At 45.6% G+C, this 27,913-nt stretch overlaps 2 protein-coding genes across 5 annotated transcripts in view; one reads left to right on the top strand and one right to left on the bottom strand.

The window, feature by feature from the left end:
- LOC144126228 (SURP and G-patch domain-containing protein 1-like) overlaps nt 1-21,348 on the bottom strand; it is a 28,235-nt gene extending 6,887 nt beyond the window's left edge. Inside the window, exons 1-10 of one of the 3 annotated variants that reach the window (XM_077660275.1) lie at nt 21,062-21,348; nt 20,793-20,899; nt 20,333-20,507; nt 16,957-17,036; nt 15,708-15,831; nt 12,455-12,573; nt 10,142-10,309; nt 8,885-8,973; nt 6,174-6,330; nt 3,907-4,159 (exon numbers count right to left, since the gene is read on the bottom strand). In XM_077660275.1, coding sequence (XP_077516401.1) covers nt 3,907-4,159; nt 6,174-6,330; nt 8,885-8,973; nt 10,142-10,309; nt 12,455-12,573; nt 15,708-15,831; nt 16,957-17,036; nt 20,333-20,507; nt 20,793-20,899; nt 21,062-21,273 — 1,484 coding nt within the window. In that variant the 5' untranslated portion in view covers nt 21,274-21,348. Of the gene's footprint in view, nt 1-3,906; nt 4,160-6,173; nt 6,331-8,884; nt 8,974-10,141; nt 10,310-12,454; nt 12,574-15,707; nt 15,832-16,956; nt 17,037-20,332; nt 20,511-20,792; nt 20,900-21,061 lie in introns of all 3 variants that reach the window. The other 2 variants (XM_077660276.1, XM_077660274.1) reach the window with 2 other exon arrangements.
- LOC144126237 (salivary anticoagulant protein P23-like) overlaps nt 1-27,913 on the top strand; it is a 339,317-nt gene that overhangs the window by 107,624 nt on the left and 203,780 nt on the right. The gene's annotated exons all lie outside the window — the stretch shown is intronic.

Below are 27,913 nucleotides of genomic sequence, written 5' to 3' on the forward strand. Positions count from 1 at the left end.
AATAAATTCCTATCCAAATACAACATCCTGAGCCCCCACCAACATGGTTTCCGACGTCATAAATCTACCTCCACCGCTGTTCTTGCTCTTACACAAATGCTAAATACAGTTCTCCACCAGAATAAGATTGCTGTCGTGGTGTATCTCGGTATAAAAAAAGCCTTCGGCACAGTTAGCCACCAGATATTACTGAGCAAGATTAACAACTATGGGCTCAGGGGTAAAATCCTGAACTTAATTCAAAGCTACCTCAGTGACCGTCAACAGCACACAGTAATAAAAAAATTTACCTCTACGCCTCGAACTGTTTTAACTGGCGTGCCGCAGGGTTCAGTTCTTGGGCCCGTATTCTTTTCACTTTACATAAATGATTTCCCTGCAACCTTAAAGTACAGTCAACCGTTATTGTATGCCGACGACATCGCTCTTCTGTTTACTGGAGAGAATTTGAGTGAAATTCAAAATAAAATCTCTGCTCAGTGAGAAAATGTTTTCAGGTGGTTCACATCTAATCAATTGACCTTAAATCTTAATAAAACAAAGTACACAATTTTTCATTCTAGGAAAAAACAATTGAATATTGAAGAACTGAATATATCATTACGCAGAACAAAACTTCAACAAGTCATCTCCTACAAGTACTTAGGTGTATCTTTTGAATCTGACGTGCATTTGAAAATACATATTACACATCTTTGTTCGAAGCTGGCATACGGATGTTTTATTTTACTTAAGGCTCGTGAATGTTTCCAGTACCCCATCCTACGCATTCTTTGCTTTTCCTTTATTCAAAGTCACCTCAGTTACTGCATTGAGTCATGGGGAAACACCTTTACTACTTACCTGGAACCTGTATTCTCTCTACAAAAGTGCGAATTAAGAATTGTATCCTTTTCAAGGACCTCTCAAAGTAGCATGTACTTATACAATTCTCTTCATGTTCTGCCACTAAATGCACAGTACGAATTCAAAATTGCTCAGATCATTCATAGAATCATAGCAACTAATGATCCACTTCCCATCACATTGTTCAAAATTCTGTTACTAAACACAAGAGCTGCCACAAACCAAAATTTTAATCTACCTCCATGTCAGAACCTGTACGGGAAAAGGCTCTTAGAATTTAACGGCGCTCTTATTTGGAATACTTTGCCACTAAACATAAAACAAGCCCCTAATTTTACTCCTGCTTTAAAGAGGTTCTTTTTTCAGAAATATTGTGAATAAGTGACTTCATATGCATTTTTTTATAAACTATGCCTGTTATGAGTTATTGTGTTATGAATTGTATTTCGTTTCATTTGTTCGCGTGCTGCATTTATTTTGTATTCTATGTTGATAATGGACCCGTTACTAGCCAGTGGCTATGGGTCCATCAATGTTTGTTTGTATTTCGCAAGATATGCAATAAATATCGAATGAATGGGGGAAAGAAAAAAAACCTGAGCCAAATATTAATACACTTCTACATGCAGCAGAGGACCCACAATCATGTGCGAAAGTTAACGAGCCCTTCCCGGCGACTTTTTCATTCTCGCATCCGTCCTCCTCGCCTCCGTCCTCCTCCGTCGCTCGCATCTACGTATACATGTTAAGAGGTGGCTACTGGTTAGATTCTTTCAAGTGTCAGGCAGCTACCAAGGCCGCAGCCAATAATGTGCGTAGTCCTGGAGGGCCAGGAAGCTCTCCCCCGGAGGTGGGGCCGGCGGAGGAGCGCCGACCTTCCAGCATGCAAAAAGTTATGAGAGGAGAGGGAAAAGTTTGAACACGTTGAAGTTCAAATTTTGACTGCAGATAACCCAGCTTCTACAAAGCGCATTAAAAAAATTTCTTGCTGGACAGTATTTGTGAACAGGCGTGCTTTAACATCTCAGCCATACTGCAACTCGATCAGAGCCCCTTTCAGAGCCCATTTAAATACAGGTTCTGCTTCCATCCCAACATTGCACGTTCTGCACATTAGCTACATGCTAAAAAGGTACTATGGTCCTACTTGCCATATATGCCGAGATATGCTAGTTTGGGATTTGCTGAGAGTCCAAAATGCACAAAGTGACATTTCTCTCCCATACCTTTTCATAATAATTAACAATATATACGCCACAACAGCCTTTATTGTTCTGTTATTTCTACCAAGCTCTCACTATGAACCAATTGGATGCATGGCTGGCATCCGTGCTAGAAAAACAAACTTTACTCGCAAAACAGGTAGACTGGAAGTTCCATACTCCCAAAGTCTTCTGCTATTGGCTAGTCTCACAAGCTACTTATGGGTGATGAGCGAAGTTTTCTGCAAACACAGAAAGTGAGCGACAGTGGCGCCGCAGCCATCAGCTCACTGTGCATTATTGCCACAACGGGTTAGAAGTTTACAGTCAAACCTCGGTACAATGAATACTGCAAAAGCGAAATTCCCATCATAACGAAGTATTTCAGATTCCCTGTCAGCAAACCATGCAAGGCAATGCAATTATTTCCCCCACAATGAACTATTTTCGGAGCAAGGTTCCGCTTAAACAAAATTTTTGCAAGTAAGCGTCCGTTTTTTTTTTTTGTTACAAATCACACATGCCTGTAGTATCTAGCTAGGTTTCACCAAAATTGGCTGCCGAAGAGAGTTTGTACTTTCAACAGCCTTTCCTACGAAATCGAAATTAATGTGCAGACATGTGCGCACAAAGGTGCGATGCAGCACATGACTGCTTGCAACGGTTTTGCCGACGGCTCAGACTCCGTGCTTGCGAACCACGGTCGTTGGTGCAATGCTTGCTTCAATAGACAAAGCATAATGAAAATAAGTTCTACAGCGTTCATTTCAGTGTGAAGCTATAATGCGGACAAAAATTGGTGAAAATAATAAACGTTTTATGATAAGCGGTGGCTAGCTCCAAAGTGCTTTTCCCGAGGCTTCATTGAGGAGCATGTTAGGCCTAGTGACACCGAGCAAACAGCACACAACGATCCGCTGTTGCTCAGCGTGCTGATGGGCGGCATGTCATTGCAAGAAGCCTGCCGCCGGCTAGGGTGCACCGTAGTCAAGCTTTTGCGCTGCAGGCGAGGATCTTGATAACGTTTATTTTTTTTTTCCCCGTCTGGTGCACCCAAGCACTGACCTAATAAGGGTTCACAAGTATGTTTGTATCGCGCGTTGCAAAACGCGTTCGAAGGATCACAGCAATCGCATTTCTGGCATATTGATTTCAAGGTGTATGCGACCGCTACTCAACATGCAGTGACGGAGGCTCACGCATGCCTAGTCCACGCCGAAATGCCTCCAGGCAGTGCGGTCTCAGTACGGGTTCTTCCAGGATGGAAGCAGGGGCTTTTAAAAGGCATGCGGAAAAAATATCAGTTTCGATAGCAAATGTAGTGGGTCCGTTTATTACATGAGTAAGTCCACTGACTGAGATTTCCCGAGTACCAAGAAAATCACGCCATGGAGATGATTTTGAAATAGCGAAAGACCGAAGCTGACAGATTTTTGGAAAAAAAACATTCTTCACAAACTATCCAGTCCAATCTGTCAATGTTCTGGCTGAATGTCACGACTACAAAGCTTCCGCTTGAACAAAATTTTTGCAGCTCCCATCAATTTCATTGAAGCGGGATTCGACTGTACTTGTCCTTTACAATCGACTGGTCTTTACAATGTCTGGTCCAGAAGAGGAGAAATAGGGTAACCAAACAAGTGAGTGAACAGTGTCTCTTATACCTGATTGTCTGCTACATCCATGCCTCCTATAACGATGTTCAACTGTATTGCAGCATACAGCAACAAAAGACAGTTTAAGATTATGACAAAGTGTCTGAAGTATCAGAGCACAAAATACTGCTTAAACAACTGCCTTTGCCAGCTGTGGAAGCTCAAGAAAAAAGGTTATCCAAGACAAAGGACAGGGTACGCACTTGTTGACAGGTGCAGTGATGCCCCCACCATCAGCGCCCAGTCCCTGTCCTTCAGTCCACCCCAGCTTCTGGAGCATTTGATACCCAACGTTCTCCTCAGTCAGCTTGTACTCCTTGTAGTCCGAGAGGTCAGCCGGCCGACCTTCCTTTAGTGCATCATACTTCTCCATGAACTTCTCCAGCTCCTCAGGAGGCAGGAAGTCGCCAATGTGGTGTTTGCCCTTGCCCATGACTGTCAGCTCGTCAGCCCATGCTGCAAGCGCACAATCAACAAAAACTTTAAAAGTATCACAATAATAAAAGCCGGGGCACTAAGGAGCACGTAACAATACTAGAAGTGACAGGAAAAACTCCCCATTAATGAGAAACTGAGCAAACAGCCGCATATTATTCTTCACATTCAAATAAACATACAATTAAACATTGATATAACGAAACCAAGAAACTCACAGGACGGTTACGACTAAGTAACGCGAGATTCAGTGACAGCTGTTCTGGTGTTTAGTCACGTGACCACTGGTGTAGTGGTCATGTGATGCACCCCCTGCACTGGCAGACAGCTGTTCCAAACAGAGCGCCACCCGTAGGTTTATGGGGCCCAGGTTGACTGGCGCAACCACCGGTTATGTCCGACGACGAGAAAGCCAGGGACTGACAGCTATCGCTGTAAAAAGGTTTCGTTACATGCAGTTTTTGTGAGAAGACTTGAAAGGAGAATATTAATACTTTGCAATCGCCACTGGGGTTTCAGCAGGGTGGGATACGACATAAGTAAACACAATACAACAACACAGGCAAAGAACACAAAAACAAACCAGGTTAGCGGAGCTTGAACGTTTTGGGGCAATAAGCATAACACATTTTTAAACAATACTGGAAACAAATGTTGATATAGATGATTTGGAAACTTCGTCATTGGTTAGGAGATTCCATTCAATTACAATTCGTAGAAAACAAGAATACCTGAAACAGTTTTTTTGTGCGATAAATGGGGTTATTGTGCGACTATGTCTGTGCCCAGCGGCATAACCAGGTGAAAAAAAGATTATTCCCGTGAGATGTGTGAATCAAAGTCATAAACGTTTCGCGACTGTGGAAGGAATCGCCACCATCTCCACCACGGCTCATGCAACACTGTTACGAGTGGGGTGGGGAGAGTGGGAGAGGTGGGGGCATCGCTGCAGAGCACGCACGGTCGTGTCGCCGCCGCCAGACATGCCACGGAGGCACATGCTTCTTTCCGCATGTTCCCCCTGCATGCCACAGTTACTCAGGAAACAGACTCTTTGCCTTGCGTCAACAGTGCTATCCCCCGTCTCTGCTTCTAACACGCGAGAGCTATCGGCAGCGGAATCATGTGCGCAACCGTGCCATTTCTTTTGCTGCTTTCGAGCATGAGCTTGTAGTAATGCCATGAGCATTGACATCCCAAAAGAGAAAGCAGCGGAAATGCACCAACGCACTAGAGCCTGGCGTGTTGTGTCAACTGTGCTCGTTCGTTGCAATCGTAGATGTTCCTCCCATGTCAGTTCATGCTTTATCGTCATAATACTTCCCTCATAAATTTCGTAACTCAGCACAAGCTAACAAATAGTCGGCGTTGTGAGTTCCTTATATCAAGGTCAACAAATGCAACACCTTCATTACACGGAGGTCTAAAATATGCACCATGGCGGCGGCGTTGGGCAATTGAGAAACTTTGTAATATTGAAGAATTCGTTATATGAAGGTCCGTTACATCAAGGTTTAACTGTACTGTCAGGAGTAAAAGTGGTGCACACCACGTTATTTGCTCGTTTCGATCTGTCATGCTCCTGCTAGCACAAAATGACGAAAACCTTGCACTGCGCTGCAGTTAAGGTGAAGCTCGTGTGATAAACCCTATTTTTGCCCCCAAATAAACTGGACTGGGTCATGCAGCCTCACCTTTTTTAACAGGCAGGCATCGTAGGGGTGCCCTGGTTGACATAACATGCATTAGTGCCCTCTGCTGTCATGGAACGCAAACCGGACAGCCAAGTACATTACGTAGAACCGGTATGTGTTGAGAAGTTCTGAGTGAATGTCTTGGGAGCAGAAATTAGTACTACGAAGACATATCAAGTACATTTGCAATATGGGTGCACTTCACACCACTAGACCTCGTGAGTTTGCACTAAGGACACCAAAGTCTGACACCAAAGCTTCCCCTCCTGTCCATTTATTTTCCATGCTCAGGAGAAAGTAGGGCAAATATTCAGTCACCACAGCAAAATTAGGCCACGCACCTCTTGTCTTCTCCATTTCCATGGCTCGCTTCTTGTGTTCCCAAGTGCCTCCATCAACCTCCTCATCGGAATCATACTCGTACTTAACCTTGCCAGCTCGAGCTCGTGCCTCGTCAGCCCGTTTCTTGGCCTGCATCATCTCAAAGAGGGCTCGCATCTGCGCCCACCCAAAAGGGAAAGACAGACCCAGTCAGGAGAAATCACTCCAGAAAGCGATGAAATTAATACAGCAAAGCCCCTAACAATGCAGAAAAATGCATGCGCTAAGCCAAGGTTCCTCAGAAACGGACTCCTATTAGAGCTGCCCTGCTATGTAAATCAAGCATGAGGTTTTTGCTCTTTGTATGCAAAGTAAGAAACATTGTGATGCCTGCACGCCCGAAGAAATTGTCAATAATGTAAGATCTAAAATTTTAATCTTTTTTCAGAAATTCTTGTTTCAAGCTGATGGTGTTGCAACGCAGCAGGAATTCTCAGCAGCGGAAATAATGCATCCAGATTGGGTGCTGCATTTCTGATTGGTTGGCTGTCCAGTTTGAACCTAGTTCCTTTATACTCTTGAAATGGATCCAAAATATTACACCTCTGAGTGCTGCAAGTTTTTTGCACGCCACAAAAACCGAAAAGAAGCAGTGAAAGTGAGTGAAACTAATAGGAATAACGCTAGGCGTGGCACTTTCCATTTCGCTTCAAACTTTCTTGGAGCCAAGCGCTTTGTTCAGACCACACCAAGAAGGCAGACAAAAAAAAGATAAAGAAAAGCTGGCAGATACACCTTGTCCAAAAATGTGAACAGAGAAGCTGGACAGGAGACAGGACGCGAGGTTTGGTTGGAAGGGGGGGGGGGGGGGGGGGGGGGGGTGCACTAGTCTTACGATCCTACCAACAAAGAAACATCAGGGAGCTTCCTTTGTAGAATTAGTCACCCCTACACTTGTCTGGCGGGGATGACACCATCAAAATGCGCAGCTGTGGCCTGGCCCTGCAAAGCAACAGTTGCATGCAAGCGTCCCTTGCATGTGTGCCAGGTGCAGTTCTCACTGGTGGCGCCCAATGTCAGCACTGGATGAGTGAAGCGGGCAAGTTAAACGCATTTTCATCTGATCTTTTTATTTTGAATTTTCTAAGTGGAATAACTTTCGTTTGCATGCTCAGATTTCAATAAATACTTTCGCACTGGTCTCTGGAACGTATAAGGAATCCATTTAATCAGCTTAATCAGCACTATGGAAAACAATGCAGTGCCCCTTTAAAACAAACTCAGTTAAGATGAATTCTCAGATAAGATGAATGCAAGACCATGAGGTTGGCTCCCGACAGGATCCCATGAGAAAAAACTATCCACTTAAGATGAACTGTTTTGCGCGTGCTTTGGTTCTGATGAACTTTTGTAGCGGCTGTGAAACACGGCGACCCTGCGCAACAACCCTCAAGGACATCTGCGCGGCACTGTCAAGCAAAGACAAAATATGCAAAACGCTTACAAGCAAGAAAGTGCACCCTCGGCAAGATAGCTTGCACGCAACTTCGTGCCGCTGTGTGGAGAAGCTGTCTTGCAGGGGTGCACTTCCTTGCCAGGAAGCTTTCTTGCAATGCCGAAAAAGACTGGACCCCTTCGCTCCTGCCTGTGCATGACGCAGAGATACCAGATCTCAGCACTGCGCACGTGAATTGGATGAAGATGATGACAGTGAATTTTTATGGTGCAAGGACATCTGTGGCCACCACAAAGCCACCACTGCGGTGCACGTGAATTCTTGGGGGCGTTTCTGTTAAGCAGGGACACTACCCTAAAGAGTGAACTTTTGAGCCACTTGCTCGACTTCATTGAAACTTGCGGGGCTGGTTTGCTGAGACCATCTTTTTGATTACTTGGCTGGGCGCTTTTCTTGAACATTGGAGCGCTGAAAATAAAGTGGCGTGATTTTCAATCTTGTGAGCATCTCCTGTTTTTTCAGTAAACTGTCAGCTGAGGAAAACTACCGTTCCATTATTACTTGATAATATTAGTATTGTGGCAGGCTTTCTGGAGCGAAATTTTGTGAGGAACACAACTGTGCACTCAGTTTACCTATTTTACCCTATTTTTACACCAAAAAATGACAAAAAAATGATGCAAAATTAAAAACCAATGTCATTCTTTCAAAATACAGAAAAAGTAAGCAAAACAATTCCAGAGTTGTGTGCTCTAGACATTCCTAAGGCCACATAACACAAAAAATTGGGAAAATTACCCTTATTTTCTGAACAATAGTTCACATAAGCAAGCATAATACCTTTGGCATAAATGTCGCATGATGTGCTTTATACTTATTCTAGAATAATGAACTTTGGCAGAGATGGTCCCAGCAGAGTTATAAACTAGCCCCACAAGTTAAGCTTAAAGTTCATCTCAAAGAGAGTCTACTGCATAGTCGGGTACAGCTCAAGAATGAAGCGATGAATGCCCCTTCAAGGAGGCGCTCCAGCCAATGCACTGACAAGTTGCTTTGACACTGCTCTTAATCCGCTGGCCATGAAAGGTGCCGCAGTGTCACACAAAAAGGTGCAAGGGGATTAAGCATGTTGTTATGACAATCGGCCAGCACCACTGGTTGGAAGGCCTCCTTTGAGGGCATTTGCCATCTTGTCCTTGAGTTGTATTTGACTGCAGCAGTCCATGTTACTGGATTATGCATGTGATGACAAGGTGGTGACTTGGCATATCTCACTTTGCGCTGATCTTCCAGCTGTTTCCACTGGTCAAATGTCAAGTCAGTGGAACTGAAGACTTGCTTTGCATAAGCAATCAGACCAGGATCTGCAATACAATGAAAGGCACTTGCTTTCGGAGGAGTCCAGAAATAAAAACAAACAGCACACTTCACGAGGCAGAGCACCCTTCCTACCCCATTAAGGAACTCATAATACATACAGTGAGCTCTTGTTAATTCAAACTAAACTTCAGTTCTTTCCGACTGATGTTATAATTTCAACACATTTTCTGTCCCATTTGAAATATCAAAAGGCATGTGTGTACATGTAGCAAAAACAGAGCTTTAGCAGTATGAATAGGTCTTGCACAACCTATGCAGTGTCCTCTGGTGCCAGTAATCCTCTTTACAAAGCGCACAGGATAGCAAACAACAAAAAAGCAAGTTTCACTAAGCACGAAGCAGCCTAGGTACAAAGCCAACACTGTGTGCCAGACATACAGTAGAATTTTGATTATATGAATCTCACGGGGTCGCTAAAAAATAGCATACAAGTTAGTGTAAAGGCCGCACTTTTTTTTAAATTTCAGGTGTGAATTTTGAAGGTGTGGCTCATACACAAATTTAAAAAAATATGTATAACCATAATTTTTTTTTCAATTGTCTATCCCAAACCGGGGGGCGCGGCCCATGCATGAGTGCAGTCCTTACAGGAGGTTATACGGTATTCGTGTCATCCATAAACCAACAAAATCTTAGCAGAAGCCCTGGAAATGCATTCATGCAGATTTGTTCAAAGCTGACGGCATTTATTTACGGCTGTGTGGTCACAGCTCGCGGTGTGTACCACAACACTGGTAGCCATGATATCAATGATGTGGAAGCCCCTCACTGCTGCTCCCAGCTTGAGATGCATACTGCAGGACTGGCAGAGCAGTCGCAGTGTTGGTGATATGTGGGTAGCACTTAGTGCTCAAGGGTGCGGTCGCACTTTCATATCATCCGTAGTGCAACGGGGCAGAGTTCAGAACATCATAAATTCTGCACATTGCACACAATGCACTGCAGGCACGGAATTTAAAAATTTATATCCTGAAATTTGTATAAACCAAGATAGCATCTTCGAGATTTTACTGTAACTTAAAGATCCAAACAAAATTCCCTGAAATAAATAAAGAAACTAAGAGAACTTCCACTGAAACTTTATGACAGAACTGAGCAGCTTTATCCTTAACTGAAACCCTCGCACAATAGAAAAGAAAGGCATATGCTCACCAGCCTTGACGAATGCTGGCACTTCATTGGGTGCGTCAAAGTCCTGGTAGTCTGACGAATTATCTGACGATGGCTGTGGATCCCACCTGCTCTGGCGTTTCCTCTTTCGTGCAGCAGAGTTATTAGCAGGACCTTGCTGTTGCTCCTGCTGCTGCCGGGACTTTGCATCTGCAGCACCAACCCCACCCGCATTGGCACCGCGAATGCACTATGCTATGCTGCGTAATGCGAGAGCCCCACAACTATTTTTACACACGGACCTTTGTTATTTGGTTTTTATTTTTAAACAAAGTTTGGGGGTAAAATTCAGATGCCATTTTTCAACATAAAATTGGATAGAACGATGGTTATTAAAAAAGTCTCATAATTCAGGGTTTTCAGGTTATTTTTTTCATTCAGGAGACAAAATGCTCACAGCTTTGCTTAATAATTTTATAAACTGCGCAGATATGATAGGTCACCAAGAAACTTCATAAAATGTGCTTTCTCATTTTTTTCGTTCTCATTTTTTGCATTTATTTTGTTGCGCACATTACCATCCTTACGTGTGCAAATTAGTACACCTGTGCTAGAACAATGTTTTTTATACTGCGAAAACATTAATTCAACTTTAAATGCACAATGGCTTTGTAACAGGATATATTTAGCATGGATAGCGCTTGATACAAAGATGCTAGTATAATAAGACACTCAGTCTGTGTCCGTGTTTTGTCTTTTCACTACTAAAACACCGTTTTCGAACTTATCCTATAACATGCATTCGAAGAGGTAATCATCAACAACAAATTCAAACCCAACTCTTGAACAAGTATAAGATAACTACTTTCCATGATGTTTCCCTTGCCATGTGGATGCCTATGCCAGCACCACGGATTCGGCGGTCCCTCCCATTTATGCTTCAGAAACGAAGCCCACTGGCTCCTAATCCTCATGGCAATGCAGGCCTCCCACAAGAACCATGGCTTCCGAGGCACCTGCGCCACCTTTGTCAGATTTGTGTTCCAGCTGCCGCCAGTTCTCATAGCATTAAACATGCCATTAATTGCATCCAAAAAAATAGTAGTATGCCATCCCTGGCAGGCTTCCATGCCTGAGCACACATTCACCAATGCATGACAAGAAAAAAATTAATTCAACAGACACAGTGTGGTGAAACTATGCGTTACATTGCAAGCACTCTTAATGTAGGTGGCTGAAAGAAAGTAATTTAATGAAAGGAAAGGTGGAGAGGTCGACCTGCGGTAAGGTGACCCTGGCCTGCTGCTCAAACACTGGGGAAGGGGAAGTAAAAGGAAAGTGAGGGTGCGAATGGAGGAGGGTGATGCCATAATACAATGAATTGCTTGGAATGGTCTGGGTTAGAGGAGACTACACACAAGCTGGGTGGCACTCATCTTGAGAGACGACATGTAGCACATGAAGCGCAAGTCTTCCTCATGCAGCATATGTCTTGCACACATGCTGCACCCACACACACCGCGCACGGTTGCAGAGAAGGGCTCTGCACACTCTCACATCTCGGCGCAAATGGGTGTGCACTCACACTGCGCACTGTTGCTTGAAAAGCTTAAGGTATACAGACACATGTAATGGCACAAATGCATATCCACATGTGTGGTCACCACTGTTGTACACTGTGTAGACGCGCATAGCCCAGCACAGCACAGCGCACGCAAGTGTCGCAGGAGGGAATCTAGGGAATCTTTTCCCCATTTCTTGGTTGGTCCATAAAATTTTCATTATCCTGTCTTTCCCTTTCTATCTTTACATTATGAACATGAATGCGCGCTACTCTCATTTTTTAAAAAAAAGCAAGCCACTAATGGTCTCATGTTCAATTATGCACGAAACGCAAAGGCTATCGAAGCCATCAGGGGAATGAAAAATTAAAAGTACCACGCTTTACCAAGTCTTTACCTTTAATAACAGCCTAGACACCTGTAACAAGCAGAATAAAACATTTTTTGACATGCCAACTGAATTGTGAATTAAAGGGTTGAACGTCCCGAAGCAACACATAGCTATGAGGGATGCCTTAGTGGAGGGCTGCACATTAATTTTTGACCAACTGGGGTTTTTTAATGTGTGCTGACATCGCAAGGCATATAGGCACATTTTGCGTTATGCCTACATCTAAACACCACTGTCGCGACTCAGGCTTAGTAACCGAGCGTCCTAACCACTGAGCCACCACAGCGGGTGATCATGACAATATTTGAGCTAGATGAAATTTGAGATGGTGCATCTACAGCCCACACAATCCAAGAGCCCATGAAGAAAAGGACAGAGCTGTAAGGCTTAAAAAACACTGACCGATCCGGCTTGAAGGTGGTAGTGCACCCGACTCCTCTGCCCGCTGTTTGGCTGCTGAGAGGGCCTGGACACGCAGCTGAAAGCAACGGTATCCCTCGCCATCCTTGTTCCTCAAGAACCTGAATCAAGGCACGAATAAAATGGTAGATGGAAAACCTCAAGCCAGCCATTGTGTCCAATGTATCTAGCCTTTCAAGAGTACAAAATGCTTTCACTCTGCCAGTGCTACAAGTGGCTGTTCCAATGCCCAGAGCAGCCAAACACACAAACCAGTAGTTCTAAAATGTATGAAGTCATCTTAAGGTAGTCTAGGCCTCCATGCCTTCAAGTGTCCATTAACCAACCTGCCACAACTGCAGAGCACTCCGAGTGAAAAAGCTTAACCATAATAGAATAAGAAACAGAGCAAGAAATTAACAGACATAAGGCAAAACTTGCACAACAAAGCTAAGATGAGGCCAGTAAGTGGCACAGCTGTACGGCATGCTTAAACTTTAGCCTGCGGTAGCACTCAACTCCAGAAAAACCAAAGAAAAAAGTAGTAGGGTTTTAAAGTAGTTAGACAACGATATGCAATGCACAGTGCGAGTGTGTTGCAGTTTAACATGAAGCATGACCGGCTGCGGCGATGGCACAGTGCTCTCATGCAGTGACCAGTGCAGCTTATCTGTTCGCTTGCTATGGGTTCGAAACCCAGTCACGACAATATTTTATTTCTGCACCCTTAAGGTCAGGGACGCCACAAGATGCTTGGTTGGGTTTGACCCCGTGAAGTTGTGCTTTCGCACTAAAAGACATTCAAGAACGCTCATGCACCACATACAAGCACTTGAATGAGAGTTCTTTCTTGAAAACCACCGAATTGGATGCTGTTTCCTGTACTACCGACGGTGGTGACCTAGGGCTCTACTATGATAGAGACCCGTTACCTTTCAATGTGCTGCCGCTCCCATTTCAGCAACCTCATAAATATTCACTTCCAGTGGCCACCCTTCTGGTGCCAGCACCCAGAAGACCAGTTTTTTTGGGTCTATGCACTGTCCAACATCTACTGTCTTACCTCCCAAATGACTGAACACCAAATGGTTATCACTTTCTCCGTCGGTGGCCAGAGAACTCACATTCTTTGGCAAACTCTAATGCAAAGACCTGCAGCACCACTACATGCTCTGGCGCTTGGCCAAGCACCAGGGTACTCGGGCACAGCCAACGTGTTGTCAGTTAGCTGCTGGCATTCATAGCTCTTCACGTCTTCTTCAATAAATGTGGGCAGACACCTGCCCCACATTTTATGGCGACCTCTAACAACCAGGACACACGCAGCCAGCTGCCACACCATCTTTCCCGCCGAGTTCTGCACACCTCTGTTATCAGCTATCTGCTGGCACCCGCAGCCAACCAGCGACGCTCCTTCCTGCTGCTTGGCTCACCTAGCAACAGCCACATACATGCCTCTGGTCTCCATCCGCTGCGACATGGACTGATCTTCATAGGCGTCTCCGGACCAAGCAGAATGCACTAACTCCCCATCCACTCGGGTCGACTTCCCTGAGCTGCCTGGCGTAGCACCCTTTGACATGCAGAGCCCACCCTTATGGTTCTTTTTCCTGGAGGTGCCCTTCTATGTCCATGACATGTCAAGTCAGGTCGTCTGCTACTTTCTGGCCACGGTACACCTTCCAGACGTCCTCTTCGAGTGGCTCATATTGCCCAAACCCGGCCCTACACTTTACGATGACCTGACACTTTGTGTTGCGAGCCGGCCACCGCCGTTCATACTACTTCAATAAATGCGGGGACACACGTTTAGCGTGCCACACTAGAACGCAGTATATTAATTTCAGCCACCAAGGGTTCTTCAATGTGCACCAAAACTTTAACACAAGTGCATACTTATTGAAACACAGCTGGTTCTGCTAGGTTCTCGTCTACAAACTTGCACTTCGTAGCCAAATGCTGCAGTAACTGAGCTACCATGGCAGTTTCGATAAGTATCTTCCATAGGTAAGCTATAGTATGGTATGGCAAAGCAGGGTTTAGCACCCCGGAGGTTTGAAAGTAGGCTATAAGCAGAAGCGCTGTAACAGGGAACACTGATTTAATTTCAACCACCTTGGATTTTTAATGCCCACTGATATCGCACAGTACACATGTATTTCACCCCTGCTGAAATTTGGCCCCTGCAACAGCGATTCAGGCCCATTACCTTGGGTACAGCAGCTGTGCAATGAAGCCACCAAGCCACTGCAGCAGGTAAACGCTGAAAACATACTATGCTGGGAAGCCATAACAACCTACATTGACTGCACCTTGTGACCTCTGGTATAACAGGGACATGGAAGAAATGCTGAAAAAGGGCTAATCTACAAGAGAGGCGATGTCAAAGATATTACTGTGCATTCTTCTTCTTTCTTTATTGATATTGTCCGCCCTGTTGAAGGGCCATTACAGGAATGGAAACCAAAAAAAAATAAAATCAAGCAATTTCAACCAAGAGAGGCGATGTCAAAGATATTAGTGCGCATTCTTCTTCTTTCTTTATTGGTACTTTCAGCCCTGTTGAAGGGCCATTACAAGAGTGGAAACCAAAAAAATAAAATCAAGCAATTTCAACAAATCAAATAAGGGTAACGCACAATGCATACAAACAACTGACCATACTGGATAACAGAAATATGCAGTTATACACATGAATTAACACTGAATTACACAGGACAGCAGCAATGTATGCAATTCATACAGCACACTATGGCAGTGCTTTGAAGACAATCAACTGAGATGGTAAACAGTATGAGGATAACATTGGATTTCGGTAAGCTGAGAGAACAGACTGGGGTTAGAAAACATACACAACTGACCCCATTATGTCATCAATCAGATTACAAAGATAACTACAAAACATAAAGGGCTCTGCCCATGGCCTACCCTGATGACATTTAAATAATCCACAAAATCTATTAAAGCGACTAAAACTGAGGATCCCAGGTAGAAAAGATAAGCACTGGTATTTACAGCAAGACATTTAACTTTCTCAGGCACATATGAACACTTTAATATGTGCCAAATGCTGACTGTACTACAATCATTTAGAGAACAAAACGCAATGTACCAAGTGTGATGTAGGAACCGCACGTGCCTTCATTAGCACTCTAATGGCATTTGATTGTCAGCATATTAACAAGGACCTCCTTTCCTTGTGCAAACCAGCTAAACCCCAGAGAGACAGGATGTCCAGAAAGAGGGAGCCACTTACTCGTAAGCCGGGTCGTCAGCATGGGCTGTCCTGGCAGCCTCCTCGGCAGACTGGCCGTTGATGGCCACACAGATGGCTACCCGCTCAATGGCTCCCTGAATGGCCTTGCCTTCTGAAGAAGAAACTGGCAGGGCCCCCTCTCAGACACACACACCAAACAACCAGGTCTCCTCCACACCCACTGCGGGCCCCCACCAGGGACGGAGGGAGAGAAGAGAGACCAGTGGCAGTCTCATGCTGCAGGCGCCACGTCTTTAGAGACCGCAAAACACCACTCATCCCCTTTCCCTTGAAGACGACATGGGCTACCCACAAACAACGTTGCCTACACAAGCTTGCGCATGGGTACAAATAAATGAAATATAGGCCCGTGCACTTAACCTCACTTCGTCGCATTTGACATAATCAGGCTGTGGCACCAAACAAAGCTTACCGCAGTGCTGTGTGAATTAAGCGAGAGGCTTGAAAGACTGCCTTTTGCACCATGTTCTTTGAAAGAGTTGAAAAGGACTTCACATCATTGCAAATATCCATTCTACAATTCTTTTAGCCTCCTTGAGTAATGCACCCACAGCCAGGTTCCCAACACAGTTCCCTGCATGTCCACCGTAACTTCAGTATAGTCCTTGACAAGCCTAAATGTAACCTTGGTCTCATTGCATAAAATTAACTAATGAACTCAGCAGAATCACCATCATGTTCATGTAAACAGCACACATCAAATAACTTAAGGCAAGAAATGCTGTAGCCTTTAAATGAGACATCTGTCACATGGTTTGTGTCAAAATCACTTCCTTCTTTCCACCCCAGGATAGGTGACTTTAAATAAATAATCTTTTCCTTAGAGCCTAATCAACTAGCTTTTGTATTTAGAACACATGGTCAATTTCATAAACAGAGATTACAAAAGTGATACCACCAGCAACTGCATCAAATATGTGTAACCAACGCTCAGATTTACTGCCTGATGGAATTGAGCTTCTTTGAATGCGCCATTCTTTAATTTTATAAAAAACAGATAAAGACACTTTGTCCATATGGTACAAGAAAACGCTGCGGAGAAAAAGAGTGGTGAGGTCTAACAAGTGGTCAATAACAATTAATGAGCATATGAAATATTCACACGAAAGGACCAAAAGAAACATGTATACATCTTAAAAATAGTGTTACTCTCCAGTTTTTGTTTACCAAAGCCACACCTCTATCCAGAGCAAGAGAGTTCTGCGCCTGCTCAGTACCAAGTGCATACCTTTCGACTGTGCAGGTTCGTCGTCTTCATCATCCTCGTCACCCTTCAGTTTTTCAGCCACTGCTGACGGTTGCAGTGTTCTGAAAAGAAAAAAAGAATAGACAGGTGCAAAGCAATATCGTAGTAAGGCTCTGTGCACACATGGCAAAGCAAAAACAGGACTGCACAGTAAGGAAAGGAAGTGAAAAAAACACAGTAAATTTGATATGCCAAGGAGAATATTTTGCATATTTCAACAAGGGCCAAGTAGATGCAAGAACCAACACCAAACATACTGCATGTGGCATCTTTGAAAAACACTTGCACAGTAGGAAAGCTCAAAATAAATACTCATGAATTTAATATCTCCTGATAATAAATTCCTATTCAACTAAGATATTTGGTAATCTGAATTTTACATACATACATTTGCATCTAAAATATATGCATGGTATTATTACCACCTGCATCCATCTTTTAATTTCACAGCAGCTCACCATATTTTCATCAAAAGAGTTTGAAGCATCACAGTTACATACAGCTCCAGTTATGCAAACTAATAAGTGCCATTTCACTACAATAGCAGAGCATAATCAACTGAATATTTATGTCCATTTCACAGCGAAAATGCCTTCTCTTACACAGCAGCTGGTGCATTCAAGACGACAGAACTATTACATCTTAGTCACTGTTCGCTAACAAGTTGTCGAGTTGAGTAGATTTTAATTTACATACTTCCACTTAGAAACACCACACATACTTTGCAGGATTCAAATAAGATTTGTTTCCTTATCTGCCAGTTCCTTTAGACTTTCTCTCTTTTTAGAAGAAAGCAGTATTCGGGCTTTGCTCTGATTAAGAGCCACGCTCCTTTGCTAATTTCACACAAACTTCAGCTCTCGCTACTCATACATCTCTGTCTTAATTTAGCTTCCTGGAGTGCTGAAGCAAACTAACGATGTCCTCAAAATATCCAAGGACCGCACCAAAAAAACTACAGCAAATGAGCAAACATTCATACTGTGTACTCCGCACACAAATCTGCACTGCAATATTTAGAAACCTCCACATGCTTGATATAAATGCCAACAGCATCCTAGTACCCTTAGCTCCATTGCTACCACCAAGTAGCAAGTATAGAGTAAGGACAAAACAGATGATTAGTTCAGGCTTTTTCATTACCTCAAAGGAGTAGGTACATGCAAGTTCTCAGTTTTTTCTAATTTTTTCTGATAACAGTAATTGGGAAAAACAGCATTGGAGATGATATGCCCCAGTATGCTCTAATTCATTACAGCTCAATTTTTAACCATGGGCTGTGATGTAGAAGGTGCAGTGCACAGGTTCACCACAAGTCAACTGCGCTCAAAGAATAGCAGCCCGTTCCCTGAACCCGAGACCCCCCCCCCCGCATAAAACTTGGCGTCTCCACTCAAGTTGACGATTTCTTGAGTAAAGATGGCCACTGTATAAAGGAACACTGTGGAATCTATCATCATCATCCTGACTACGCCTACTGCAGGGCAAAGGCCTCTCCCATGTCTCTCCAATTAACCCTGTCCTTTGAGAGCTGTGGCCACCATATCCCTGCAAACTTCTCTATCTCATCTGCCCACCTAACTTTCTGCCACTTTCTGCTATGTATGCCTTCTCTTGGAACCCACTCCGTTACCCTTGAAGGGGCTCTAAAAAGGGCTCCAAATAAAGTTGTGGTATGCTTATGACGTTAAAGAACGCCACTTCACAAATATCCTCCAGCAAGAATTTTTTAAAATGCATTTTGTGGAAGCTGAGTTATCTGTAGTCAAAATTTGAATTTACGCATCTTCGCGCCTTTCTCTCTCCTCTCGTCACTTTTTGCACGCTGAAATGACAGCACTCCTGTGCCGGCCCCACCCACTCGGTACCTTCACCGGCTTCCGACGTGCGCGGGGGGAGGGGGGAGGGGGCAGAGCTTCCAGCCGCGGCCATGGGAGGTGTGTGACATCAGAAAGAGACGTCACGGCAAACCAATGAAAGCTCTTCGCTGTTGACGTAACGAGCGCTGCATGATGTAAAGAGTGCGGATTTCGGGTGAACGCTCGGCACCGCAGGCCGCCGCGAGGTGCGGAAGTGCAAATTTTTATAAATATATTGTAAATGATCGGTTCGCTATTGAAGTACTGCACGCGGCATGAACACTCGGTGGCCTGCACTCTACATTAATGCAAGGCTATTATAAGCAAACTCACACACCCTTTTCAGGGACCCTTTAAGGACCAGCAGTTATCTTGCTTTTGCATTACATGCCCCGCCCAAGCCCATTTCTTCCTCTTAATATCAACTAGGATATCATAAACACGCGTTTGTTCCCTCACCCACTCTTGCCTGCTTCCGGTCTCTTAACGTTACAATTAGCATTACACAACAGTTATCTTTACAGTGCTCACCTATGGGGCAGAAATCTGGAGGCTGATGAAAAGGGTTCAGCTTAAGTTAAGGACAATGCAGCGAGCTGTGGCATCCAATATGAACAAACGAAGTGACCATCACAAACGATATGATGTAAACTAAATGGTGACCATCATTTGAATGAACAAGCATTAAGGAAATATTTATGTATGACAAGAAATCATAAAAGCCACGCATAGTTGTCCCACCACTGTAAATATCAAATGTTTCACAGCTATATTAGTAACTATCAAAGGTGCCTATTACAAATTCCAAGACAATGGCCAAGAATAAGCCCAGAGAAGCCTAAAACAAAATTTGGGAAGACTACTACACATGCAACTGAAGCATTACGATGCATAGGGGGCCTGTCATAAGAGCAGCCTTTTTGTGTATCACCTGTGCACCGTCTCTGCCTACGTGCTGGATTTACTACACAAGATCCACTATACCACATAACCTTTGTGCTTGGAATGTGCTATTGTGAGTGATGTTCTTCGACATTTTTAGGATGTGTGTCAAACACTGATGTGCAAACTGAGAGGCACATGGTAGAAAGTTACTTTGAAGTCACAGGGGACCCAGGAGGTAAGCTCTCTATACAAGCACAGGAAGAATTTTCATCAGCACAGTTCTAACTGCCTTTCATGTGCTATCACATCAAGGCCATAAAGAGCCTGCTAAAGCGTTGGACTGTTCATTGCCGAACCCTGAACTTGATTTCTGAACGTTACAAATCTGAACTTCAGATTTCTCAACTGTTCGGAACCCCTTTCTTTTCGATATAATTAAGTGCACACCCAAGTTAAACAAGAATTACAATGTTACCGCCATTCATCAATTCAGTGGAATTTGACACACAACGCATCTCCTGCAAGTGAACCAATGACTGCGAGTAAGCAGAACGACCAAAAAGGCTCATCATTAAATTCAGCTGTCACAAATTAGTTGATTATGAGAAGCTCACTTGACAGGGGCCGGTGCTTGCAGCTTGATGACGAGGCCAGTTGGCTGCGATGTTCCAGCACTCTTTTCTGAGGGTTCAGTCTTTATTCGTTGCCCACTAAAACCTTGCTGAGAACCACTGTTCGAGTTCGAGTTGTCCGGTGGCTCTACTTTGACCTGACTTCTGCCAGTTGTAGCTGCTGTCGAGGTAAAACAGAACTTCTTTAGTATACTTGGCTTAAACAAATCAAGTCGGAAACAACGGTCCCCACCAAAGCCGCAAACGACATCACTGCCCAAGTACTGCCGACTTGCGACTTTTACTGGAAAGTACAAAGCGGAAGCAACTACTGCCTGTATGAAAGCGTATGTAACGGGGCTCGTGTAAAAAATCAGACTGGTAATGTTTTAACTGCTTTACAATGCGCTTCATACGAACTGACGTGCAGCAACAATAAAACAAGTTTCCCTTGAGGGCTCGCCTTTCATGCTTTGCATCCGCTGAAATTGCTCCAGAAAGCTTCCATCATTCTTGAAATTGTTGATCTTTGATGCCGCAGCTTCAGAGGCGGGAGGCACATCGAATCGCCTGTAGAAGAGAGGCAAAGACTACGTTCAGTGAAACGGCGATGCCGAAAGCAAGTAACAACAAACTGTAGCCGCATGTGGGTTTGTCATGCCACACTACTGCAAGTAGTAATTTTTGCAGCTTCTCAAAGTAAAGCAGTGAAAGGTACGATGTTTCACGAACGATTTCTGCGGCGGCGCCGGCGGGGTCTTGTTTCTTGGCACTCCTTTGGCTTTTAGGCTTACGGAAGAGAACTGCGACTGCGCTTTCTGAGCAAGCTTGGCCTCGATTTCACGTTTCTTCTGCTGTATCAGCAGTTCTTGCTTGGCAACCGCTGATCCTCCTTTGGCCAGCTCCTTTAGTTTGTTTTCCAGTATCTGGTTGTAGGCTGACATCGTTACAACGCATACGATCGCATCACCCACAACAGAAAATAAACACACGAAGCGAAAGAGGCGCACCAACGCATCTTAGAGTAATACTAACGTTGATGATGATGATATTTGAAAAAATGCTCTTAGTTGATGCGTGGTAACAAGCGCTATCGTGGTAGTGTCGATTAAACCGTGGTTTACGGGGATCAGTCTTTCTTCCCCTCCAACGAAGCGGCTACATTCTTTCTTTCCCAGAAACCTATCTCCTTTCTTGTCGATGTGTCCGTCAACATGAACCATGGACACCTATTCTTTCTTTTTATGGAGGAAAAACGCTAAGGCGCCCGTGTGCTGTGCGATGTCAGTGCACGTTAAAGATCCCCAGGTGGTCGAAATTAGTCCGGAGCCCTCCACTACGGCACCTATTCTTCCTTTCTTCTTTCACTCCCTCCTTTATCCCTTCCCTTACGGCGCGGTTCAGGTGTCCAAAGATATATGAGACAGATACTGCGCCATTTCCTTTCCCCCAAAAACCAATTATTATTATCTTTCCCAGAAACCATCTATCTCCTTTTTGTAGTTATGTCCGTCAACATAAGCCACGAAACACTAAATACTGACTGTTGCGGAAATCAGAGCAAATCGAAAAAAAATTCCCTCGCCTAACCGCCCACTCGTTACCGCTTAAAATTCGCGCAAAGGTGGCATTTGGCGGTCAGTTTTCTTTCATGTTATGTTTTGGGTGGAGTACTTGCCTGACTCGGTCAAAGTTAATTAGAAATCTTCACAGTCTGTGGCGACGGCGAACCAAAACTGCGAGTTTAAGCCGAGGCCCTCCAGAAAATGTGCCGGAAGTCACGCGCTTTCGCAAGGACTACTGGGAGAATTTGCCGCCGGCGCAGCCAATAGTAACGCTCGGCGCAGCAGCGTCATCTGCTGCACTGCCTGCTGCGCATGCCCAAGCGCGCTGGGACTATAACAGACGGCGGCCAAGTAGGGGGACGCAGGGGGGGGAGGGGGGGTGGGGGGGGGGCCTTCAAAAAATGTTACGTAACCGCCTCTCATCGAGGCGAAGAACTCGGTCATGGCTAGGTGGAAGGGACAGAGCCTCAATCGGAGACTCAGAAAGAAAATAGCGGAGATTAACCGCAACATCAAGGAGCACTGCCGAACGCTCAACCGCCAGCAATGGGACGAGTTATGCAATGCAGTCGACGGCCAACTACACAACGGGAAGTCGTGGAACCTGTTCAGGTATCTGTTGGACGAAACGAAGACCAAGTCCCACCAGAGGAACTGCCTAGGCTCTCACGTCTATTACACAAGGAGCTCGAGAAGCACGGTGAAGATGCAGTGACCGTCCGGTTACGAGCGAAGTACCTGCCGCACACTTCGACCGCACAACACGGCCCATATGAGGGGGATCCGAACGCAGAACTGGATAAGGACTTTAGCGCAGAAGAGATCAGGACGGCACTGCGCTACCTCCGCAGCAGATCGGCGCCGGGCCCTGACGGGGTGTCGAATCGCGCCCCGAAGAATCTCGACGACCGATCCATGGAACAGTTAACGGCATTCATCAATGACTGCTGGCAGCGCGGCAGCCTCCCGCAACAGTGGAAAACTGCGAGAATGATACTAATCCTGAAACCCGGAAAAGCGCCGAGCCTCGACAACCCCAGTGCCAGTGCCAGCCCGGCATACGTGGCATGGGCGTCCCTCCTGGGAGGGTTAACATCCAACATTACGAGGTACAAAGACACATACATGGCCTCAACTGTCAGCCCTTTCAGGCTGCTGTTCGAAACAGAATGGGTGCTCTCAAGAGCGCAGCGGGATATACGGTATATACCTTCGCCCCATATCTCTAACGCCGTGCGTCGGAAAGACCATTGAGCACGCACTTCTTAACCACTGGCAAGCTTAGAGCAGAAAGGGGCATACCCACCATCCATAATAGAATTCCGCCCAAAATTGTCCACGCAAGACGCGATGATACAACTGAAGCACCAGGTGCTTGACGGCACGACTAGAGGCACCAGAGCAATTCTCGGCCTCGACCTTGACTGGCCTAGCGTTGTCACCATTGTGTTCAACGTGTGGTGTGTGTGGTGACATAGAACATTACCTCTTGTGCTGTACTTTGTACAACGCGGAACGGGCTGTGTTATTCGGATCCCTCAAGAAGGCAGGAGTTCCTCACAGTTCTCTTCAGGACATTGTTTTCCCGCGCGGGAGCCAGTCGAGTAGAAGGGATGCTTCTCGCCTTCTTCTACTTTACCTGCAGGACACGGATTTGGCCTCCACATGGTGACCTCAGGAGTGTCTATTTGGGTTTTTGCGGACAGTGTTTCTGTGATTTCTATTTAAGTGTCGCTACGGTGGAGCAATTGCCGGCAGCAACTGCAAGGCTAATCCCACCGGTAGTTTACAACCACTCAACTCAACTCAACTCAACTCGACCTTGAAAGCACGTTCGACAGAATCGCGCACTCGGCGATCTTACACCAGATATCACGGCAAAACCTAGGTTTATGCACGTACAACTAGGTAAAATATTTCTTGACAGACAGGCGAGCTGTTTTAGTGGCAGGGGATATCCAGCTAGAAGAGCAAACGCTGGGAAGCACCGGCACCCGCAGGGCTCCGTCATCTCGCCCACGCTCTTCAACCTGGTCATGACCGGGCTAGCAGAAAAGCTACAAGAACTCGAAGACGTCCGGCACACCATATACGCCGACGACATAACCCTCTGAGTGCACGAAGGCAGCGAGCGACGGTCACATCGAAACGGCACTGCAACTAGCAATCGAGGCAATAGAGGAATACCTCGTGGGTACGGGATTACGATGTTCGCCGAAAAAGTCGGAACTCCTACTCTACCGCCCTACGCAGAGGGGCAGACCACCCGGGGGTGGTCGGAATGCGGCAACGACCAGACGAGAATACGAAGAGATCAGACTACGCACTAGCACAAGAGCAACCATCCCGATAGTGCACAGAATTAGGATCCTCGGCATGATAATCGAGGCCAACGGCGTGAACGGCGAAACGATCACTAAATTAAAGCACAAGACGGCTAACGCCATGCGAATCCTCAAGAGGGTCACTAGCAGAAGAAACGGAATGAGGGAGGCGAGTCTCACGCGACTCATACACTCTTTCGTCTTGAGCCATACTGCGTACGTCGCGGCATTCCACAACTGGTATCCACCAGCACGCACCGATTGCTCCAGCTCGGGCTTCACAACACGCTTAGCGAAATCGCAGAGGCGCAGCGCCCTTCGCGAATATAAAGATTAGCGGGCACGAGAGCAGGACGCCAGATCATGGAAAGTCTCGGCATCCGTTACCACGCACAACAAGGCCAGAAAGTCACCGTTCCGGACGCGATCAGACAAACGATAAGAGTCGACCCGATTCCACGGAACGTCCACCCGGAACTCAACCGGGGAAGAAGAGTAGCCGGGGCCAAGCTCTCCTACACTGCCACGGAGACGAAACGGGGACAAGGTTCGTTGACGCCGCGGAATACGCAGAACGCTCGCGATTCGCGGTTGCGGTCGTCGATTCGAGTGACAAAGAGCGCATAACGGCAAGTGTAGCGTGCGAGCGCGCAGAAGGAGCGGAGAAACCGGCGGTGGCACTCGCCCTCACGGATCCGACGTGCACCACGGTTCTTTGTGACTCGCTACAAGCAGTCCGAAACTTCGCCAAAGGATGGGTCTCACAGAGCGCGGCCCGAGACCTGAGCAATCGACAAGTCCAGCGGGAGGTAGATTTTCAAACCAGAATTCAGTGGTTCCCGGCGCACATGGGAGAAAGAAGTATCGAAGATATATCGCAACCGAAACGAGACGGCACACGCCAAGGCGCGCGAGCTCGCGAACCGCGCCGGCGACCGTCGTCCATGGGACAGCGCGAAAGACTGTTTGACCAGCTACAACAAAATTACCAAGGCCCTCTGCCTGGCCCGCCGAACCTTCCCTCCGACCAGCGACAACCTGGACAGGGCGCACGCGGTGGCCCTCAGACAACTGCAGACGCTCACGTACCCCAACCCGGAACGATACCACGGACTCTACCCCTGCACATACCCGACAAATGTATGCAAGGTCTGCCACACGAATAGCGCCACTTTAACCCACATGCTTTGGGACTGCAACGAAAACCCGCACGGTGCTAACTCCGGAATAACCTGCCGCGGTGGCTCAGTGGTTAGGGCGCTCGGCTACTGATCCGGAGTTCCCGGGCTCGAAACCGACCGCGGAGGCTGCGTTTTTATGGATGAAAAACGCTAAGGCGCCCGTGTGCTGTGCGATGTCAGTGCACTTTAAAGATCCCCAGGTGGTCGAAATTATTCCGGAGCCCTCCACTACGGCACCTCTTCCTTTCTTCTTTCACTCCCACCTTTATCCCTTCCCTTATGACGCGGTTCAGGTGTCCAATGATATACGAGACAGATATTTCGCCGTTTCCTTTCCCCCAAAACCAATTATTATTATTATTATTATTATTATTATTATTATTATTATTATTATTATTATTATTATTATTATTATTATTATTATTATTATTATTATTAACTCCAGAACCCTCCCGCCGCGGTGGGCCGCTACCTTGCGCAGCCCCAGCCTCGGTGACCAACTCTGGGCCGTCCAGCAGGCCCGCGGGGCGGCGGCGAGGCAACACCTTGACGTCCCCACGTGGGAGACCTAAGGCCCCGGCGGTGAAAGCTCTCCAGGACCTTAAATAAAGTCGTTACCAACCAACCCACCACCTCTCCTAAAAAGTGTTTCTAAGTAATGATGCTGGTAGCGCCATCATGCGCCATCCAGACGAGCGAGCGCTCTACGGCGGGAGGCTGCGAAGAGGAGAAACTCATGGGTGAAACGCAAGGTGCGGGGAGTAGGGCAGTTGCGTGCAACAGCGTTTTCTGCGCCCAATTTTTAAAGAGAGCGAGAGAGAAGACTTTATTTACACCGACATGGGCCTGGGGCAGGGTCTCCCCCTTGGGGAGGGAGGGTCTCCCCCTTTCCGGCCCTCCTGCGCCATGACCGCAGAGAAGGTCTTGGAGTAAGCCTCCTCCTCCAGGCTTAGGACGATCTTTTGTACATCCGCATTTGGGCTGCGGATGTAGCAGTCCCAGGCAACTTTATCAACGGGATCAGTCTATTTAGCTTCCGGAGATTCGGGGCATTGCCAGATTAGATGATTTTGACTCAGAGGTACGTTGCAGAGATTGTAAGCCTCCGGATCACCTGTAAGCTCATTGTGCGGAGTAACATAAGGGAAGAAGCAATTGGCCTGAGTTTTTCGCCAGGCCCTACATTCTGAGGGTGTTAAGGACAAGAAGATGTAAGAATTCCCGGAAAATATAAATGCATAATATATGCAGATGATTGCACAGTGCTGGTTTCAGGCAAGGACCTTTCGGAAATAAAACATCTAGCCGATACTTTCTGTTATGGGCTTCAGGAATGGTGCCGCATAAATAGATTAATTCTGAATGAATCTAAAACAATATGCATTATGTTCCGCACACCAGGAACCCCCATTACACCACCTGAGAATATTCACTTAGGTCCCTACTGCATAAAATCAGTAAAACATGTAAAAACAATAGGAGTAATCTTTTCTGCAAATATGACTTGGAACGAATACATTAAAAGGATTTCATTGAAACTATGCAGGGTCGTAGGTATGTTGAACCGATGTCGCCAAATACTTCCGAGTAACATTAAGAAACTTTTATACAACGCTCTATTTAACGCACAAATTTACTATTGCGCCTTAGTGTGGGCAAACACCTGCGGAACTAACATTACCAAACTTTTATTACTTCAGAACAGAACAATCCGTGCAATAGAAAACAAATCTAGGCTTGAACATACACAACCACTTTTCCGAAAACACAAGGTTATGACAGCAAATAATATTTACACACACAAACTCCTATGTGCTTACAGAAAAGCAGTGCAAGGAAGATCGGAAAGAGTTTTAAATTTAGCACACCTTACAAAAAATCCAAAAACCTACACTTTTCGGTACCATCCATCATGGTTTGTTCCCTTTCGCGTACGGGCTACGGCACCGAAAGAATTAGACATTCATTACCATCCATTTTAAATGATTTCGACTTCCAGAGCGTGGATGCCATTTCAATCCCGCGTAGACACATCGCCAACCTTTTTGTCGGGTGAACCATGTTGATGTTGTATTCCATGTCCGTTTTCCCCTTCTGTGTGCCTTTCAGTGTTATTTCATCATCTCTGTGTTGTGCACATGTATAAAAATGAATCCTTTATTTTCGTTTTCCATTTTGTTTTGCAAGTGCAGTTGTACTGCAAGATAGGCCTTTTAAAAAAAGCAAAAAAATAACAATGGTGTTTCAGATGTGCACTGTATGCCTCGCCATTGCTCCTGATGTAAAGGTGGCTGGAGCGCCGTCAAGCTGCCGATAGAGCAGCTTTTTCTGCAGCCACCTATTCTCGCTCCTCTGTATTTCAGTGGCGAAAATAAACATGACTATTATTATTATTATTATACAGGGACCCTGGAACCTTTTTTTGAGTGGGTGGGCAAGATTTCGAGCTTATTTTGTTATTTATTTATTTAATGATCATTTACATAATAAATTTCATGTATTATTAATTTGTTA

The sequence above is a fragment of the Amblyomma americanum genome, chromosome 3 (genome assembly GCF_052857255.1).
Source record: "Amblyomma americanum isolate KBUSLIRL-KWMA chromosome 3, ASM5285725v1, whole genome shotgun sequence".
Taxonomy (NCBI): Eukaryota; Metazoa; Arthropoda; class Arachnida; order Ixodida; family Ixodidae; genus Amblyomma; species Amblyomma americanum.